At 54.0% G+C, this 20,407-nt stretch overlaps 1 protein-coding gene across 1 annotated transcript in view; it reads right to left on the reverse strand.

The window, feature by feature from the left end:
* Positions 1-20,407, reverse strand: part of PDCD2 (programmed cell death 2) — a 323,560-nt gene that overhangs the window by 202,162 nt on the left and 100,991 nt on the right. Inside the window, exon 3 of the mRNA XM_086927106.1 lies at positions 18,703-18,858. Within this exon, the coding sequence (XP_086783232.1) occupies positions 18,703-18,858 (156 nt within the window). The remainder of the gene's footprint in view (positions 1-18,702; positions 18,859-20,407) is intronic.

Consider the following 20,407-nt stretch of genomic DNA (forward strand, 5'->3'; position numbering starts at 1 on the left):
GAGAGAGCGAGAGAGACAGACAGAGCGAGAGAGACAGACAGAGCGAGAGAGACAGACAGAGCGAGAGAGACAGAGAGAGCGAGAGAGACAGACAGAGCGAGAGAGACAGACAGAGCGAGAGAGCGAGAGACAGAGCGAGAGAGCGAGAGACAGACAGAGCGAGAGACAGACAGAGCGAGAGAGACAGACAGAGCGAGAGAGACAGACAGAGCGAGAGAGACAGACAGAGCGAGAGAGACAGACAGAGCGAGAGAGACAGACAGAGCGAGAGAGACAGACAGAGCGAGAGAGACAGAGAGCGAGAGAGACAGACAGAGCGAGAGAGACAGACAGAGCGAGAGAGACAGAGAGCGAGAGAGACAGACAGAGCGAGAGAGACAGAGAGCGAGAGAGACAGAGAGCGAGAGAGACAGAGAGCGAGAGAGACAGAGAGCCAGAGAGACAGAGAGCCAGAGAGACAGAGCGAGAGAGACAGACAGAGCGAGAGAGACAGACAGAGCGAGAGAGACAGACAGAGCGAGAGAGACAGACAGAGCGAGAGAGACAGACAGAGCGAGAGAGACAGACAGAGCGAGAGAGACAGACAGAGCGAGAGAGACAGAGAGCGAGAGAGACAGAGAGACAGAGAGACAGAGCGAGAGAGAGACAGAGCGAGAGAGACAGAGCGAGAGAGACAGAGCGAGAGAGACAGACAGAGCGAGAGAGACAGACAGAGCGAGAGAGACAGACAGAGCGAGAGAGACAGACAGAGCGAGAGAGACAGACAGAGCGAGAGAGACAGAGAGCGAGAGAGACAGAGAGCGAGAGAGCCAGAGAGACAGAGAGAGCCAGAGAGACAGAGAGAGACAGAGAGCCAGAGAGACAGAGAGACAGAGAGACAGAGAGCCAGAGAGACAGAGAGCCAGAGAGACAGAGAGACAGAGAGACAGAGAGACAGAGAGACAGAGAGACAGAGAGACAGACAGAGCGAGAGAGACAGACAGAGCGAGAGAGACAGACAGAGCGAGAGAGACAGACAGAGCGAGAGAGACAGACAGAGCGAGAGAGACAGACAGAGCGAGAGAGACAGACAGAGCGAGAGAGACAGACAGAGCGAGAGAGACAGACAGAGCGAGAGAGACAGACAGAGCGAGAGAGACAGACAGAGCGAGAGAGACAGACAGAGCGAGAGAGACAGACAGAGCGAGAGAGACAGACAGAGCGAGAGAGACAGACAGAGCGAGAGAGACAGACAGAGCGAGAGAGACAGACAGAGCGAGAGAGACAGACAGAGCGAGAGAGACAGACAGAGCGAGAGAGACGGAGAGGGAGAGAGACAGACAGAGAGACAGAGAGAGACAGAGAGACAGAGAGAGACAGAGAGACAGAGAGAGACAGAGAGACAGAGAGAGACAGAGAGACAGAGAGAGACAGAGAGAGACAGAGAGAGACAGAGAGACAGAGAGACAGAGAGACAGAGAGACAGAGAGACAGAGAGACAGAGAGACAGAGAGACAGAGAGACAGAGAGCGAGAGAGACAGAGAGACAGAGAGACAGAGAGACAGAGAGACAGAGAGACAGAGAGCGAGAGAGACAGAGAGCGAGAGAGCGAGAGAGCGAGAGAGACAGAGACAGAGAGCGAGAGAGACAGACAGAGCGAGAGAGACAGACAGAGCGAGAGAGACAGACAGAGCGAGAGAGACAGACAGAGCGAGAGAGACAGACAGAGCGAGAGAGACAGAGAGCCAGAGAGACAGAGAGAGCCAGAGAGACAGAGAGAGACAGAGAGCCAGAGAGACAGAGAGACAGAGAGACAGAGAGACAGAGAGACAGAGAGACAGAGAGACAGAGAGACAGAGAGACAGAGAGACAGAGAGAGCGAGAGACAGAGAGAGCGAGAGACAGAGAGAGCGAGAGACAGAGAGAGCGAGAGACAGAGAGAGCGAGAGACAGAGAGAGCGAGAGACAGAGAGAGCGAGAGACAGAGAGAGCGAGAGACAGACAGAGAGAGCGAGAGAGCGAGAGACAGACAGAGAGAGCGAGAGAGCGAGAGACAGACAGAGCGAGCGAGAGAGACAGAGAGACAGAGAGACAGAGAGACAGAGAGACAGAGAGACAGAGAGACAGAGAGACAGAGAGACAGAGAGACAGAGAGACAGAGAGACAGAGAGACAGAGAGACAGAGCGAGAGAGACAGACAGAGCGAGAGAGACAGACAGAGCGAGAGAGACAGACAGAGCGAGAGAGACAGACAGAGCGAGAGAGACAGACAGAGCGAGAGAGACAGACAGAGCGAGAGAGACAGACAGAGCGAGAGAGACAGACAGAGCGAGAGCGAGAGACAGAGCGAGAGAGCGAGAGAGCGAGAGACAGAGAGAGCGAGAGATAGACAGAGAGAGCGAGAGACAGAGAGAGCGAGAGACAGACAGAGAGAGCGAGAGAGCAAGAGACAGACAGAGAGAGCAAGAGACAGACAGAGAGAGCGAGAGAGCGAGAGAGCGAGAGAGACAGAGAGACAGAGAGACAGAGAGACAGAGAGACAGAGAGACAGAGAGACAGAGAGACAGACAGAGCGAGAGAGACAGACAGAGCGAGAGAGACAGACAGAGAGACAGAGAGACAGAGAGACAGAGAGACAGAGAGACAGAGAGACAGAGAGACAGAGAGACAGAGAGACAGAGAGAGCGAGAGAGCGAGAGAGCGAGAGAGACAGACAGAGCGAGAGAGACAGAGAGACAGAGAGACAGAGACACAGAGACAGAGAGACAGAGAGACAGAGAGACAGAGAGACAGAGAGACAGAGAGACAGAGAGACAGAGAGACAGAGAGACAGAGAGACAGAGAGACAGAGAGACAGAGAGACAGAGAGACAGAGAGAGCGAGAGACAGAGAGACAGAGAGACAGAGAGAGCGAGAGACAGACAGAGAGAGCGAGAGAGCAAGAGACAGACAGAGAGAGCAAGAGACAGACAGAGAGAGCAAGAGACAGACAGAGAGAGCGAGAGAGCGAGACAGACAGAGAGACAGAGAGACAGAGAGACAGAGAGACAGAGAGACAGAGAGACAGAGACAGAGAGACAGAGAGACAGAGAGACAGAGAGACAGAGAGACAGAGAGACAGAGACAGAGAGACAGAGAGACAGAGACAGAGAGACAGAGAGACAGAGAGAGAGAGCGAGAGAGACAGACAGAGCGAGAGAGACAGACAGAGCGAGAGAGACAGACAGAGCGAGAGAGACAGACAGAGCGAGAGAGACAGACAGAGAGACAGAGAGACAGAGAGACAGAGAGACAGAGAGACAGAGAGACAGAGAGACAGAGAGACAGAGAGACAGAGAGACAGAGAGACAGAGAGACAGAGAGACAGAGAGACAGAGAGAGCGAGAGACAGACAGAGAGAGCGAGAGAGCAAGAGACAGACAGAGAGAGCAAGAGACAGACAGAGAGAGCAAGAGACAGAGAGCGAGAGAGACAGAGAGACAGAGAGACAGAGAGACAGAGAGACAGAGAGACAGAGAGACAGAGAGACAGAGAGACAGAGAGACAGAGAGACAGAGACAGAGAGACAGAGAGACAGAGAGACAGAGACAGAGAGAGCGAGAGAGCGAGAGACAGAGAGAGAGCGAGAGAGCGAGAGACAGACAGAGAGCGAGAGAGCGAGAGACAGACAGAGAGAGACAGAGAGAGCGAGAGACAGACAGAGAGAGCGAGAGAGCGAGAGAGCGAGAGAGCGAGAGAGCGAGAGAGACAGAGAGACAGAGAGACAGAGAGACAGAGAGACAGAGAGACAGAGAGACAGAGAGACAGAGAGACAGAGAGACAGAGAGACAGAGAGACAGAGGAGAGACAGAGAGACAGAGAGAGCGAGAGAGCGAGAGAGCGAGAGAGACAGACAGAGCGAGAGAGACAGACAGAGCGAGAGAGACAGAGAGAGCGAGAGAGACAGAGAGAACGAGAGAGACAGACAGAGCGAGAGAGACAGACAGAGCGAGAGAGCGAGAGACAGAGCGAGAGAGCGAGAGAGCGAGAGACAGACAGAGAGAGCGAGAGACAGACAGAGAGAGCGAGAGACAGACAGAGAGAGCGAGAGACAGACAGAGAGAGCGAGAGAGCGAGAGACAGACAGAGAGAGCGAGAGAGCGAGAGACAGACAGAGAGAGCGAGAGACAGACAGAGAGAGCGAGAGACAGACAGACAGAGCGAGAGACCGAGAGACAGACAGAGAGAGCGAGAGAGCGAGAGACAGACAGAGAGAGCGAGAGAGCGAGAGACAGACAGAGAGAGCGAGAGACAGACAGAGAGAGCGAGAGACAGACAGAGAGAGCGAGAGAGCGAGAGACAGACAGAGAGAGCGAGAGAGCGAGAGACAGAGAGAGCGAGAGACAGACAGAGAGAGCGAGAGAGCGAGAGACAGACAGAGAGAGCGAGAGAGCAAGAGACAGACAGAGAGACAGAGAGACAGACAGACAGACAGACAGACAGACAGAGAGACAGAGAGACAGAGAGACAGACAGACAGAGAGACAGAGAGACAGAGAGACAGAGAGACAGAGAGACAGAGAGACAGAGAGACAGAGAGACAGAGAGACAGAGAGACAGAGAGACAGAGAGACAGAGAGACAGAGAGACAGAGAGACAGAGAGACAGAGAGACAGAGAGACAGAGAGACAGAGAGACAGAGAGACAGAGAGACAGAGAGACAGAGAGACAGAGAGACAGAGAGACCGAGAGACCGAGAGACCGAGAGACCGAGAGACCGAGAGACAGAGAGAGACAGACAGAGCGAGAGAGACAGACAGAGCGAGAGAGACAGACAGAGCGAGAGAGACAGACAGAGCGAGAGAGACTGACAGAGCGAGAGCGAGAGACAGAGCGAGAGCGAGAGACAGAGCGAGAGAGCGAGAGAGCGAGAGACAGACAGAGAGAGCGAGAGACAGACAGAGAGAGCGAGAGACAGACAGAGAGAGCGAGAGACAGACAGAGAGAGCGAGAGACAGACAGAGAGAGCGAGAGACAGACAGAGAGAGCGAGAGAGCGACAGTCAGACAGAGAGAGCGAGACACAGACAGAGAGAGCGAGAGACAGACAGAGCGAGAGACAGAGAGAGCGAGAGAGAGCGAGAGACAGACAGAGAGAGCGAGAGACAGACAGAGAGAGCGAGAGACAGACAGAGCGAGAGACAGAGAGAGCGAGAGAGAGCGAGAGAGCGAGAGACAGACAGAGAGAGCGAGAGACAGACAGAGCGAGAGACAGAGAGACCGAGAGACAGAGAGACGGACAGAGAGAGCGAGAGACAGACAGAGAGAGCGAGAGACAGACAGAGAGAGCGAGAGACAGACAGAGCGAGAGACAGAGAGAGCGAGAGAGAGCGAGAGACAGACAGAGAGAGCGAGAGACAGACAGAGAGAGCGAGAGACAGACAGAGCGAAAGACAGAGAGAGCGAGAGAGAGCGAGAGAGCGAGAGACAGACAGAGAGAGCGAGAGACAGACAGAGAGCGAGAGAGCGAGAGACAGACAGAGCGAGAGAGCGAGAGACAGACAGAGAGAGCGAGAGACAGACAGAGAGAGCGAGAGACAGACAGAGAGAGCGAGAGACAGACAGAGAGAGCGAGAGACAGACAGAGCGAGAGACAGAGAGAGCGAGAGAGACAGAGCGAGAGAGACAGACAGAGCGAGAGAGACAGACAGAGCGAGAGAGCGAGAGAGCGAGAGACAGACAGAGAGCGAGAGACAGACAGAGAGAGCGAGAGACAGACAGAGAGAGCGAGCGAGAGACAGACAGAGAGAGCGAGAGACAGACAGAGAGAGCGAGAGACAGACAGAGAGAGCGAGAGACAGACAGAGAGAGAGACAGACAGACAGAGCGAGAGACAGAGAGAGCGAGAGAGAGCGAGAGACAGACAGAGAGAGCGAGAGACAGACAGAGAGAGCGAGAGACAGACAGAGCGAGAGACAGAGAGAGCGAGAGAGAGCGAGAGAGCGAGAGACAGACAGAGAGAGCGAGAGACAGACAGAGCGAGAGACAGAGAGACAGAGAGACAGACAGAGAGAGCGAGAGACAGACAGAGAGAGCGAGAGACAGACAGAGCGAGAGACAGAGAGAGCGAGAGAGAGCGAGAGAGCGAGAGACAGACAGAGAGAGCGAGAGACAGACAGAGAGCGAGAGACAGACAGAGCGAGAGAGCGAGAGACAGACAGAGAGACAGAGAGCGAGAGACAGACAGAGAGACAGAGAGCGAGAGACAGACAGACAGAGACAGAGAGAGCGAGAGACAGATAGAGCGAGCGACAGACAGAGAGAGCGAGAGACAGACAGAGAGAGCGAGAGAGCGACAGTCAGACAGAGAGAGCGAGAGACAGACAGAGAGAGCGAGAGACAGACAGAGCGAGAGACAGAGAGAGCGAGAGAGAGCGAGAGACAGACAGAGAGAGCGAGAGACAGACAGAGAGAGCGAGAGACAGACAGAGAGAGCGACAGACAGAGCGAGCGACAGACAGAGCGAGCGACAGACAGAGCGAGCGACAGACAGAGCGAGCGACAGACAGAGCGAGCGACAGACAGAGCGAGCGACAGACAGAGCGAGCGACAGACAGAGCGAGCGACAGACAGAGCGAGCGACAGACAGAGCGAGCGACAGACAGAGCGAGCGACAGACAGAGCGAGCGACAGACAGAGCGAGCAACAGACAGAGCGAGCAACAGACAGAGCGAGCAACAGACAGAGCGAGCAACAGACAGAGCGAGCGACAGACAGAGCGAGCGACAGACAGAGCGAGCGACAGACAGAGCGAGCGACAGACAGAGCGAGAGACAGACAGAGAGAGCGAGAGACAGACAGAGAGAGCGAGAGAGAGCGAGAGAGCGAGAGAGAGCGTGAGAGCGAGAGACAGACAGAGAGAGCGAGAGACAGACAGAGAGAGCGAGAGACAGACAGAGCGAGAGACAGAGAGAGCGAGAGAGAGCGAGAGAGCGAGAGACAGACAGAGAGAGCGAGAGACAGACAGAGAGAGCGAGAGACATACAGAGCGAGAGACAGAGAGAGCGAGAGACAGAGAGAGACAGACAGAGCGAGAGACAGAGAGAGCGAGAGAGAGAGAGCGAGAGAGCGAGAGACAGACAGAGAGAGAGACAGAGAGCGAGAGACAGAGAGAGCGAGAGAGAGACAGAGAGAGCGAGAGAGAGACAGAGAGAGCGACAGAGACAGACAGAGCGAGAGAGACAGACAGAGCGAGAGAGACAGACAGAGCGAGAGAGACAGACAGAGCGAGAGAGACAGACAGAGCGAGAGAGACAGACAGAGCGAGAGAGACAGACAGAGCGAGAGAGACAGACAGAGCGAGAGAGCGAGAGACAGAGCGAGAGAGCGAGAGAGCGAGAGACAGAGAGAGCGAGAGACAGAGAGAGAGAGCGAGAGACAGACAGAGAGAGCGAGAGACAGACAGAGAGAGCGAGAGACAGACAGAGAGAGCGAGAGAGCGAGAGACAGACAGAGAGACAGAGAGCGAGAGACAGACAGAGAGAGCGAGAGACAGACAGAGAGACAGAGAGCGAGAGACAGACAGAGAGAGCGAGAGACAGACAGAGAGAGCGAGAGAGCGAGAGCGAGAGACAGACAGAGAGAGCGAGAGAGCGAGAGAGAGACAGAGAGAGCGAGAGACAGACAGAGAGCGAGAGAGCGAGAGACAGACAGACAGACAGAGCGAGAGACAGACAGAGAGAGCGAGAGACAGACAGAGCGAGAGACAGACAGAGAGAGCGAGAGAGCGAGAGACAGACAGAGAGAGCGAAAGAGCGAGAGACAGACAGAGAGAGCGAAAGAGCGAGAGACAGACAGAGAGAGCGAGAGAGCGAGAGACAGACAGAGAGAGCGAGAGACCGAGAGACAGACAGAGAGAGCGAGAGACCGAGAGACAGACAGAGAGAGCGAGAGAGCGAGACACAGACAGAGAGAGCGAAAGAGCGAGAGACAGACAGAGAGAGCGAGAGAGACAGACAGAGCGAGAGAGACAGACAGAGCGAGAGAGACAGAGAGAGCGAGAGAGCGAGAGCGAGAGAGACAGAGAGAGCGAGAGACAGACAGAGAGAGCGAGAGAGCGAGAGCGAGAGACAGACAGACAGAGCGAGAGAGCGAGAGCGAGAGACAGACAGACAGAGCGAGAGAGCGAGAGCGAGAGACAGACAGAGAGAGCGAGAGAGCGAGAGACAGACAGAGAGAGCGAGAGAGCGAGAGACAGACAGAGAGAGCGAGAGAGCGAGAGACAGACAGACAGACAGAGAGAGCGAGAGAGCGAGAGACAGACAGACAGACAGAGCGAGAGACAGACAGAGAGAGCGAGAGACAGACAGAGCGAGAGACAGACAGAGAGAGCGAGAGAGCGAGAGACAGACAGAGAGAGCGAAAGAGCGAGAGACAGACAGAGAGAGCGAAAGAGCGAGAGACAGACAGAGAGAGCGAGAGACCGAGAGACAGACAGAGAGAGCGAGAGACCTAGAGACAGACAGAGAGAGCGAGAGACCGAGAGACAGACAGAGAGAGCGAGAGACCGAGAGACAGACAGACAGAGCGGGAGACCGAGAGACAGACAGAGCGAGAGAGACAGACAGAGCGAGAGAGACAGACAGAGCGAGAGAGACAGACAGAGCGAGAGAGACAGACAGAGCGAGAGAGACAGACAGAGCGAGAGAGACAGACAGAGCGAGAGAGACAGACAGAGCGAGAGAGACAGACAGAGCGAGAGAGACAGACAGAGCGAGAGAGACAGACAGAGCGAGAGAGACAGACAGAGCGAGAGAGACAGACAGAGAGAGCGAGAGCGAGAGACAGACAGAGAGAGCGAGAGAGCGAGAGACAGACAGAGAGAGCGAGAGACAGACAGAGAGAGCGAGAGAGCGAGAGACAGACAGAGAGAGCGAGAGAGACAGACAGAGCGAGAGAGACAGACAGAGCGAGAGAGACAGACAGAGCGAGAGAGACAGACAGAGCGAGAGAGACAGACAGAGCGAGAGAGACAGACAGAGCGAGAGAGACAGACAGAGCGAGAGAGACAGACAGAGCGAGAGAGACAGACAGAGCGAGAGACAGACAGAGCGAGAGACAGACAGAGCGAGAGAGACAGACAGAGCGAGAGAGACAGACAGAGCGAGAGAGACAGACAGAGCGAGAGAGACAGACAGAGCGAGAGAGACAGACAGAGCGAGAGAGACAGAGAGCGAGAGAGACAGACAGAGAGAGCGAGAGAGCGAGAGACAGACAGAGAGCGAGAGACAGAGAGAGCGAGAGAGCGAGAGACAGACAGAGAGAGCGAGAGACAGAGAGAGCGAGAGAGCGAGAGACAGACAGAGAGAGCGAGAGACAGAGAGAGACAGACAGAGCGAGAGAGCGAGAGCGAGAGAGAGAGAGAGCGAGAGACAGACAGAGACAGAGAGAGCGAGAGAGCGAGAGACAGACAGAGAGCGAGAGAGCGAGAGACAGACAGAGAGACAGAGAGCGAGAGACAGACAGAGAGAGCGAGAGAGCAAGAGACAGACAGAGAGAGCGAGAGAGCAAGAGACAGACAGAGAGAGCGAGAGAGCAAGAGACAGACAGAGAGAGCGAGAGACAGACAGAGAGACAGAGAGCGAGACAGACAGAGAGAGCGAGAGACAGACAGAGAGAGCGAGAGACAGACAGAGAGCGAGAGAGCAAGAGACAGACAGAGAGAGCGAGAGAGCAAGAGACAGACAGAGAGCGAGAGAGCGAGAGCGAGAGAGAGACAGAGAGAGCGAGAGACAGACAGAGACAGACAGAGAGAGCGAGAGAGCGAGAGACAGACAGAGACAGACAGAGAGAGCGAGAGAGCGAGAGAGAGACAGACAGAGAGAGCGAGAGACAGACAGAGAGAGCGAGAGAGCGAGAGACAGACAGAGCGAGCGAGAGAGCGAGAGACAGACAGAGAGAGTGAAAGAGCGAGAGAGAGACAGACAGAGCGAGAGAGCGAGAGACAGACAGAGAGAGCGAGAGAGCGAGAGACAGACAGAGAGAGCGAGAGAGCGAGAGACAGACAGAGAGCGAGAGAGCGAGAGACAGACAGAGAGCGAGAGACAGAGCAAGCGAGAGACAGACAGAGAGCGAGAGACAGAGCGAGCGAGAGAGCGAGAGACAGACAGAGAGAGCGAGAGAGCGAGAGACAGACAGAGAGCGAGAGAGCGAGAGACAGACAGAGAGAGCGAGAGACAGACAGAGAGAGCGAGAGACAGACAGAGAGCGAGAGAGCGAGAGACAGACAGAGAGAGCGAGAGAGCGAGAGACAGACAGAGAGAGCGAGAGAGCGAGAGACAGACAGAGAGAGCGAGAGAGCGAGAGACAGACAGAGAGAGCGAGAGAGCGAGAGACAGACAGAGCGAGCGAGAGACAGAGCGAGCGAGAGACAGACAGAGCGAGCGAGAGACAGACAGAGCGAGCGAGAGACAGACAGAGCGAGAGAGACAGAGAGAGCGAGAGAGACAGACAGAGCGAGAGAGACAGAGAGAGCGAGAGAGCGAGAGAGCGAGAGACAGACAGAGAGAGCGAGAGACAGAGAGAGACAGACAGAGCGAGAGACAGAGAGCGAGAGAGCGAGAGACAGACAGAGAGAGAGACAGACAGAGCGAGAGACAGAGAGAGCGAGAGAGCGAGAGCGAGAGAGAGACAGAGAGAGCGAGAGACAGACAGAGACAGACAGAGAGAGCGAGAGAGCGAGAGACAGACAGAGACAGACAGAGAGCGAGAGAGCGAGAGACAGACAGAGAGCGAGAGACAGACAGAGAGCGAGAGAGCGAGAGACAGACAGAGAGACAGAGAGCGAGAGACAGACAGAGAGAGCGAGAGAGCAAGAGACAGACAGAGAGAGCGAGAGAGCAAGAGACAGACAGAGAGAGCGAGAGAGCAAGAGACAGACAGAGAGAGCGAGAGACAGACAGAGAGACAGAGAGCGAGAGACAGACAGAGAGACAGAGAGAGCGAGAGACAGACAGAGAGAGCGAGAGACAGACAGAGAGAGCGAGAAAGCAAGAGACAGACAGAGAGAGCGAGAGAGCAAGAGACAGACAGAGAGAGCGAGCGAGAGAGCAAGAGACAGACAGAGAGAGCGAGAGAGCGAGAGCGAGACAGAGAGAGCGAGAGACAGACAGAGACAGACAGAGAGAGCGAGAGAGCGAGAGACAGACAGAGACAGAGAGAGCGAGAGAGCGAGAGACAGACAGAGAGCGAGAGAGCCAAAGACAGACAGAGCGAGAGCGAGAGACAGACAGAGCGAGAGCGAGAGACAGACAGAGAGAGCGAGAGAGCGAGAGACAGACAGAGAGAGCGAGAGACAGACAGACAGAGAGAGCGAGAGACAGACAGAGAGAGCGAGAGAGCGAGAGACAGACAGAGACAGACAGAGAGCGAGAGAGCGAGAGACAGACAGAGAGAGCGACAGACAGAGCGAGAGCGAGAGACAGACAGAGAGAGCGAGAGAGCGAGAGACAGACAGAGAGAGCGAGAGAGCGAGAGACAGACAGAGAGAGCGAGAGACAGACAGAGAGAGCGAGAGAGCGAGAGACAGAGAGACAGAGAGACAGAGAGAGCGAGAGAGCGAGAGACAGAGAGAGCGAGAGAGCGAGAGAGCGAGAGACAGAGAGACAGAGAGAGCGAGAGACAGACAGAGAGAGCGAGAGACAGAGAGAGCCAGAGACCGAGAGACAGACAGAGAGAGCCAGAGACCGAGAGACAGACAGAGAGAGCGAGAGAGCAAGAGACAGACAGAGAGAGCAAGAGAGCAAGAGACAGACAGAGAGAGCAAGAGAAAGACAGAGAGAGCGAGAGACAGACAGAGAGACAGAGAGCGAGAGACAGACAGAGAGAGCGAGAGACAGACAGAGAGAGCGAGAGACAGACAGAGAGAGCAAGAGACAGACAGAGAGAGCGAGAGAGCAAGAGACAGACAGAGAGAGCGAGAGAGCAAGAGACAGACAGAGAGAGCGAGAGAGCGAGAGCGAGAGAGAGACAGAGAGAGCGAGAGACAGACAGAGACAGACAGAGAGAGCGAGAGAGCGAGAGACAGACAGAGACAGACAGAGAGAGCGAGAGAGCGAGAGACAGACAGAGAGAGCGCGAGAGCGAGAGACAGACAGAGCGAGAGCGAGAGACAGACAGAGAGAGCGAGAGACAGACAGAGAGAGCGAGAGAGCGAGAGACAGACAGAGAGAGCGAGAGAGCGAGAGACAGACAGAGAGAGCGAGAGACAGACAGAGAGAGCGAGAGAGCGAGAGACAGACAGAGAGAGCGAGAGAGCGAGAGACAGAGACAGACAGAGAGCGAGAGAGCGAGAGAGCGAGAGACAGACAGAGAGAGCGACAGACAGAGCGAGAGCGAGAGACAGACAGAGAGCGAGAGAGCGAGAGACAGACAGAGAGAGCGAGAGAGCGAGAGACAGACAGAGAGAGAGAGCGAGAGAGCGAGAGACAGACAGAGAGAGCGAGAGAGCGAGAGACAGAGAGACAGAGAGAGCGAGAGACAGAGAGAGCGAGAGACAGAGAGAGCGAGAGAGCGAGAGAGCGAGAGACAGAGAGAGCGAGAGAGCGAGAGACAGAGAGAGCGAGAGAGCGAGAGACAGACAGAGAGAGCGAGAGACAGAGAGAGCCAGAGACCGAGAGACAGACAGAGAGAGCCAGAGACCGAGAGACAGACAGAGAGAGCGAGAGACAGACAGAGAGAGCGAGAGACAGACAGAGAGAGCGAGAGACAGACAGAGAGAGCGAGAGAGCGAGAGACAGACAGAGAGAGCGAGAGAGCGAGAGACAGACAGAGAGAGCGAGAGAGCGAGAGACAGACAGAGAGAGCGAGAGAGCGAGAGACAGACAGAGAGAGCGAGAGACAGACAGAGAGAGCGAGAGACAGACAGAGAGAGACAGAGAGCGAGAGACAGACAGAGCGAGCGAGAGAGCGAGAGACAGACAGAGCGAGCGAGAGACAGAGCGAGCGAGAGACAGACAGAGCGAGCGAGAGACAGACAGAGCGAGCGAGAGACAGACAGAGCGAGAGAGACAGAGAGAGCGAGAGAGACAGACAGAGCGAGAGAGACAGAGAGAGCGAGAGAGCGAGAGAGCGAGAGACAGACAGAGAGAGCGAGAGACAGAGAGAGACAGACAGAGCGAGAGACAGAGAGCGAGAGAGCGAGAGACAGACAGAGAGAGCGAGAGACAGAGAGAGACAGACAGAGCGAGAGAGCGAGAGCGAGAGAGCGAGAGCGAGAGAGAGACCGAGACAGACAGAGAGAGCGAGAGAGCGAGAGACAGACAGACAGCGAGAGCGAGAGAGCGAGAGACAGACAGAGAGCGAGAGAGCGAGAGACTGACAGAGAGACAGAGAGCGAGAGACAGACAGAGAGAGCGAGAGAGCAAGAGACAGACAGAGAGAGCGAGAGAGCAAGAGAGACAGAGAGAGCGAGAGAGCAAGAGACAGACAGAGAGAGCGAGAGACAGACAGAGAGAGCGAGAGAGCAAGAGACAGACAGAGAGAGCGAGAGAGCAAGAGACAGACAGAGAGAGCGAGAGAGCGAGAGACAGACAGAGAGAGCGAGAGACAGACAGAGAGAGCGAGAGAGCAAGAGACAGACAGAGAGAGCGAGAGAGCAAGAGACAGACAGAGAGAGCGAGAGAGCAAGAGACAGACAGAGAGAGCGAGAGAGCGAGAGCGAGAGAGAGACAGAGAGAGCGAGAGACAGACAGAGACAGACAGAGAGAGCGAGAGAGCGAGAGACAGACAGAGACAGACAGAGAGAGCGAGAGCGAGAGACAGACAGAGACAGACAGAGAGAGCGAGAGAGCGAGAGACAGACAGAGACAGACAGAGAGCGAGAGAGCGAGAGACAGACAGAGAGAGCGAGAGAGCCAAAGACAGACAGAGCGAGAGCGAGAGACAGACAGAGCGAGAGCGAGAGACAGACAGAGAGAGCGAGAGAGCGAGAGACAGACAGAGAGAGCGAGAGAGCGAGAGACAGACAGAGAGAGCGAGAGAGCGAGAGACAGACATAGAGAGCGAGAGAGCGAGAGACAGACAGAGACAGACAGAGAGCGAGAGAGCGAGAGAGCGAGAGACAGACAGAGAGAGCGACAGACAGAGCGAGAGCGAGAGACAGACAGAGAGAGCGAGAGACAGACAGAGAGAGCGAGAGAGCGAGAGACAGACAGAGAGAGCGAGAGACAGACAGAGAGAGCGAGAGACAGACAGAGAGAGCGAGAGACAGAGAGACAGAGAGAGCGAGAGAGCGAGAGACAGAGAGAGCGAGAGAGCGAGAGACAGAGAGAGCGAGAGAGCGAGAGACAGAGAGAGCGAGAGAGCGAGAGACAGACAGAGAGCGAGAGACAGAGAGAGCCAGAGACCGAGAGACAGACAGAGAGAGCCAGAGACCGAGAGACAGACAGAGAGAGCGAGAGACAGACAGAGAGAGCGAGAGAGCGAGAGACAGACAGAGAGAGCGAGAGAGCAAGAGACAGACAGAGAGAGCGAGAGAGCAAGAGACAGACAGAGAGAGCGAGAGAGCAAGAGACAGACAGAGAGAGCGAGAGACAGACAGAGAGACAGAGAGCGAGAGACAGACAGAGAGAGCGAGAGAGCGAGAGACAGACAGAGAGAGCGAGAGACAGACAGAGAGAGCGAGAGAGCAAGAGACAGACAGAGAGAGCGAGAGAGCAAGAGACAGACAGAGAGAGCGAGAGAGCAAGAGACAGACAGAGAGAGCGAGAGAGCGAGAGCGAGAGAGAGACAGAGAGAGCGAGAGACAGACAGAGACAGACAGAGAGAGCGAGAGAGCGAGAGACAGACAGAGAGAGCGAGAGAGCCAAAGACAGACAGAGCGAGAGCGAGAGACAGACAGAGCGAGAGACAGACAGAGAGAGCGAGAGACAGACAGAGAGAGCGAGAGACAGAGAGAGCGAGAGAGCGAGAGACAGACAGAGAGAGCGAGAGAGCGAGAGACAGACAGAGAGAGCGAGAGACAGACAGAGACAGACAGAGAGCGAGAGAGCGAGAGAGCGAGAGACAGACAGAGAGAGCGACAGACAGAGCGAGAGCGAGAGACAGACAGAGAGAGCGAGAGAGCGAGAGACAGAGAGAGCGAGAGAGCGAGAGACAGACAGAGAGCGAGAGAGCGAGAGACAGACAGAGAGAGCGAGAGACAGAGAGACAGAGAGAGCGAGAGAGCGAGAGAGCGAGAGACAGAGAGAGCGAGAGACAGAGAGAGCGAGAGAGCGAGAGACAGAGAGAGCGAGAGAGCGAGAGACAGAGAGAGCGAGAGAGCGAGAGACAGACAGAGAGAGCGAGAGACAGAGAGAGCCAGAGACCGAGAGACAGACAGAGAGAGCCAGAGACCGAGAGACAGACAGAGAGAGCGAGAGACAGACAGAGAGAGCGAGAGAGCGAGAGACAGACAGAGAGAGCGAGAGAGCGAGAGACAGACAGAGAGAGCGAGAGAGCGAGAGACAGACAGAGAGCGAGAGAGCGAGAGACAGACAGAGAGCGAGAGAGCGAGAGACAGAGAGAGAGCGAGAGAGCGAGAGACAGACAGAGAGCGAGAGAGCGAGAGACAGACAGAGACAGACAGAGAGCGAGAGAGCGAGAGACAGAGAGAGAGCGAGAGAGCGAGAGACAGACAGAGAGCGAGAGAGCGAGAGACAGACAGAGACAGACAGAGAGCGAGAGAGCGAGAGACAGACAGAGAGAGCGAGAGAGCGAGAGACAGACAGAGAGAGCGAGAGAGCGAGAGACAGACAGAGAGAGCGAGAGAGCGAGAGACAGACAGAGAGCGAGAGAGCGAGAGACAGACAGAGAGCGAGAGAGCGAGAGACAGACAGAGAGCGAGAGAGCGAGAGACAGACAGAGCGAGAGACAGAGAGACAGAGAGACAGAGAGAGCGAGAGACAGAGAGACAGAGAGACAGAGAGAGCGAGAGACAGAGAGACAGAGAGACAGAGAGACAGAGAGACAGAGAGACAGAGAGACAGAGAGACAGAGAGACAGAGAGACAGAGAGACAGAGAGACAGAGAGACAGAGAGACAGAGAGACAGAGAGACAGAGAGACAGAGAGACAGAGAGAGCGAGAGAGCGAGAGACAGAGAGAGCGAGAGACAGAGAGAGCGAGAGACAGAGAGAGCGAGAGACAGAGCGAGCGAGAGACAGAGCGAGCGAGAGACAGAGAGAGCGAGCGAGAGACAGACAGACAGAGCGAGCGAGAGACAGACAGACAGAGCGAGCGAGAGACAGACAGACAGAGCGAGCGAGAGACAGACAGACAGAGCGAGCGAGAGACAGACAGACAGAGCGAGCGAGAGACAGACAGACAGAGCGAGCGAGAGACAGACAGAGCGAGCGAGCGACAGAGAGACAGAGAGAGCGAGAGAGCGAGAGACAGAGAGACAGAGAGAGCGAGAGAGCGAGAGACAGAGAGAGCGAGAGACAGAGAGAGCGAGAGACAGAGAGAGCGAGAGACAGAGAGAGCGAGAGACAGAGAGAGCGAGAGACAGAGAGAGCGAGAGACAGAGAGAGCGAGAGACAGAGAGAGCGAGAGACAGAGAGAGCGAGAGACAGAGAGAGCGAGAGACAGAGAGAGCGAGAGACAGAGAGAGCGAGAGACAGAGAGAGAGAGAGACAGAGAGAGCGAGAGACAGAGAGAGCGAGAGACAGAGAGAGCGAGAGACAGAGCGAGCGAGAGACAGAGCGAGCGAGAGACAGAGCGAGCGAGAGACAGACAGAGCGAGCGAGCGAGAGACAGACAGAGCGAGCGAGAGACAGACAGACAGAGCGAGCGAGAGACAGACAGACAGAGCGAGCGAGAGACAGACAGACAGAGCGAGCGAGAGACAGACAGACAGAGCGAGCGAGAGACAGACAGACAGAGCGAGCGAGAGACAGACAGACAGAGCGAGCGAGAGACAGACAGACAGAGCGAGCGAGAGAGCAAGAGAGACAGAGAGAGCGAGAGAGCAAGAGAGACAGAGAGAGCGAGAGAGCAAGAGACAGACAGAGAGAGCGAGAGACAGACAGAGAGAGCGAGAGAGCAAGAGACAGACAGAGAGAGCGAGAGAGCAAGAGACAGACAGAGAGAGCGAGAGAGCAAGAGACAGACAGAGAGAGCGAGAGAGCAAGAGACAGACAGAGAGAGCGAGAGAGCAAGAGACAGACAGAGAGAGCGAGAGACAGACAGAGACAGACAGAGAGCGAGAGAGCGAGAGAGCGAGAGACAGACAGAGAGAGCGACAGACAGAGCGAGAGCGAGAGACAGACAGAGCGAGCGAGCGAGAGACAGACAGAGCGAGCGAGAGACAGACAGACAGAGCGAGCGAGAGACAGACAGACAGAGCGAGCGAGAGACAGACAGACAGAGCGAGCGAGAGACAGACAGACAGAGCGAGAGACAGAGCGAGAGACAGAGCGAGAGACAGAGCGAGAGACAGAGCGAGAGACAGAGCGAGAGACAGAGCGAGAGACAGAGCGAGAGACAGAGCGAGAGACAGAGCGAGAGACAGAGCGAGAGACAGAGCGAGAGACAGAGCGAGAGACAGAGCGAGAGACAGACAGAGAGACAGAGAGACAGAGAGACAGAGAGACAGAGAGACAGAGAGACAGAGAGACAGAGAGACAGAGAGACAGAGAGACAGAGAGACAGAGAGACAGAGAGACAGAGAGACAGAGAGACAGAGAGACAGAGAGACAGAGAGACAGAGAGACAGAGAGACAGGCTGTGTAACTAGCACTGGTATTCAGAATGCCAAAACCTAAGGCATTGTGAATGACATGACCCTTCCCCACATGACATTTTGAATGTAATGTGGGGAAAGGATAGAATGTATGGGCGAGAGGCTGGAAGAGTAGTGGTTAGTGAGTGGTGGCGTTTCTCTGCTCTACACCAGTGGGATTTTGTATGACACTTGGATTAAACAAGACTTCTCCAACGAGTAGCTTGTGAGCTACTGGTAGCTCGCCAGCTACCTGTGATTAGCTCTTCTGTGTGCAGCCCAGCCTAGTAAATCAAAAGCTTTGCTTGGTTTTGAGTTAGTGTATGTTTAACAAAAATGGAAAGCATGTATTAGAGATGAAAATGTATGCGTTTTCAGAACTCATTGATTGATGTTTGGAGAAAAATGGTTGCATTTTCAAAATTTATTTAAAGCCGATAGTGACGGATCAATCATGCAGCACTGTGGGGACTTTTACTAATACTATTGCTTGGATACCATAGGCATTATTGCTATGGCTGTTATGTATTACCCATGTAAAAGCATTCCAGATTGATAAAGCCTTTTTCTACATTATTGCCGGCAACCCTGCCCGATGAACTGAGGTGACCACTGATCCTAATCTTGCATATGGTGGCTACGTATATAATCTTGCCCTGATGCAGTCACCGTTACAACAGTAATAACATTAATAGCTCAGGATGATTTTCATTGAACATAAGTAGCTCTCATTACAGAAAAATAGAAGACCACTGGATTAAAGCATCTTTAATCTACATGTTGGCTTCGTACAGTTCTTGAACCACTTTACTATACTATAATGCTTTATTAACCATGGTTAACTGGCCCCAATAATATAGATCCACTAACAATGGGACAAACCAAATAACACGTTCAGAAGAATAGGGGACACCCAGACCACTCCCACATACCAATAACAGGCCAAATACAAAGGGCTTTTCTCCATAAATTACCTATTCCGACTTACCTATTCCAGCTGTGTTTGATTCTGCATGTTTTGCATCATTATCCTCATCAGCCTCCTTTTCACTTCCACTTTCAGATCCCAGCTCCTCAGGCTCGGTTACAATTTCATATTGAGGAAAAAGAAAGCCATGATCTGGAATTGCAGCATCAGGCAACTCTGAAATAAATAGAACGAAATCCCTTTTAATGTTTTCACTTCCTATGTACATCATTTTTTGTACACTCAGTTCACTTAATCCTTAGTTCTAGGAATATGCCCAAATGTAACAGTGTTTCTAACAATATACAGCTTACCGGTGCAGTATTTTGTAGTTTCATGTCTGGCTAAATAAGCACAAGGGGGACACAAGAAATGCATGCCATAACTATTATTCAGAAGTAAGTGAATTAGCTACGTAAAGGAGTTTAATTTTGCTGTCTGCATACTATTGTTAAAAATACATGCTCAATGAATGTGGGTGATATGCTTTGCTTTTTTTTAAACAAAACAAAAAAACAAAACAAAAAAAAAAAAAGTGCAGATTCCATAACTTGTGCTGCATAGGGGAATTAAAGGCATTCTTCAAAGGTAGACATTGGAGGAGTGTCTTAGAACTAATCGAACGAATATGGAAAGGAGTGGCACAGCGTGGAGTGGCACTGAGTGGCATGGGGTGCCACTGAGTGGGGTGGAGTGGAATTGGGCAGCATGCAGTGTAAATGTGGGGAGTGGGGAGGAATTGTGCAGAGCTTTGCAGCATGGAATTTTGTGGCGTGGGGCGGAATTGTACTGAGTGAAATTGTGTGGCATGCAGTGGAATTGTGTGGTGCGGAGTAGAGTGGAACTGCGTGGCTTGGAGTGAAATTTTAGGACATGGTTGATGATGGGTAGAACTGTGTGGAGTGGCATTGTGTGACGTGGAGTGGCATTGTGCTGCATGAAGGAGAAATGTGGCATTGGGTGGAGTGAAACTGGGTGACTTGGAGTGGTGGAGTGCTATGGAAATATGTTGAATGGAACTGTGTGGATTGGCATGGCATGGAATGGAATTGTGTGGTCTGGAGTGGAATTGTGTGACGTGGAGTGGAACAGAGTGGCGTGCAGTGGAACCTGTCCGACATGGAGTGGAATTGTGGTGAGTGGGATTTTGTGGCATAGAATTGCGGAGTGGAGCAGAATTGCGTGGAGTAGATCTGTGTAGAGTGGAGTGGAATGGAATTAGGTGGCATGGAGTGGAAATGTAGGGCCTGGAGTGAAGTGGAATTGTTTTGCATGAAGTGGATTGCAATTGTGTAGGGGAGAATTGTGTGGCATGGGGTGGAACTGTCTGGCATGGAGTGAAATTGTGTGGAGTGGAATTGCGTGGCATAGAATTGTGAAGTACAATTGTGTGGCATGGAGTGGGGTAGAATAGTGTGGAGTGTAACTAGGTGGTGTGGAGTGGAGTGTAACTGTGTGGCCCAGAGTAGCGTAGCGTGCCATTATGTAGTATGTAAAGTTGCCAGAGTTGCTACTGAATTGCTCAACCAGAGCCACTGAATTGGGTGGACTTGCCTCAAGTGAAATTGTGTGACCTGGAGTGAAACTGTGTGACATGGAATTGTATGGAGAGGGGTGGAATAGTTTGTGGAGTGGAAATGTGTGGCATGGAGTCGTACTCTCTGGCAAGGAGTGGAATTGTGTGGCTGGAATGGTGTGCCATGGAATGGAGTAGAATTGTGGAGAG

The sequence above is a fragment of the Lissotriton vulgaris genome, chromosome 6, assembly GCF_964263255.1.
Source record: "Lissotriton vulgaris chromosome 6, aLisVul1.2, whole genome shotgun sequence".
In the NCBI taxonomy this organism is placed as follows: domain Eukaryota; kingdom Metazoa; phylum Chordata; class Amphibia; order Caudata; family Salamandridae; genus Lissotriton; species Lissotriton vulgaris.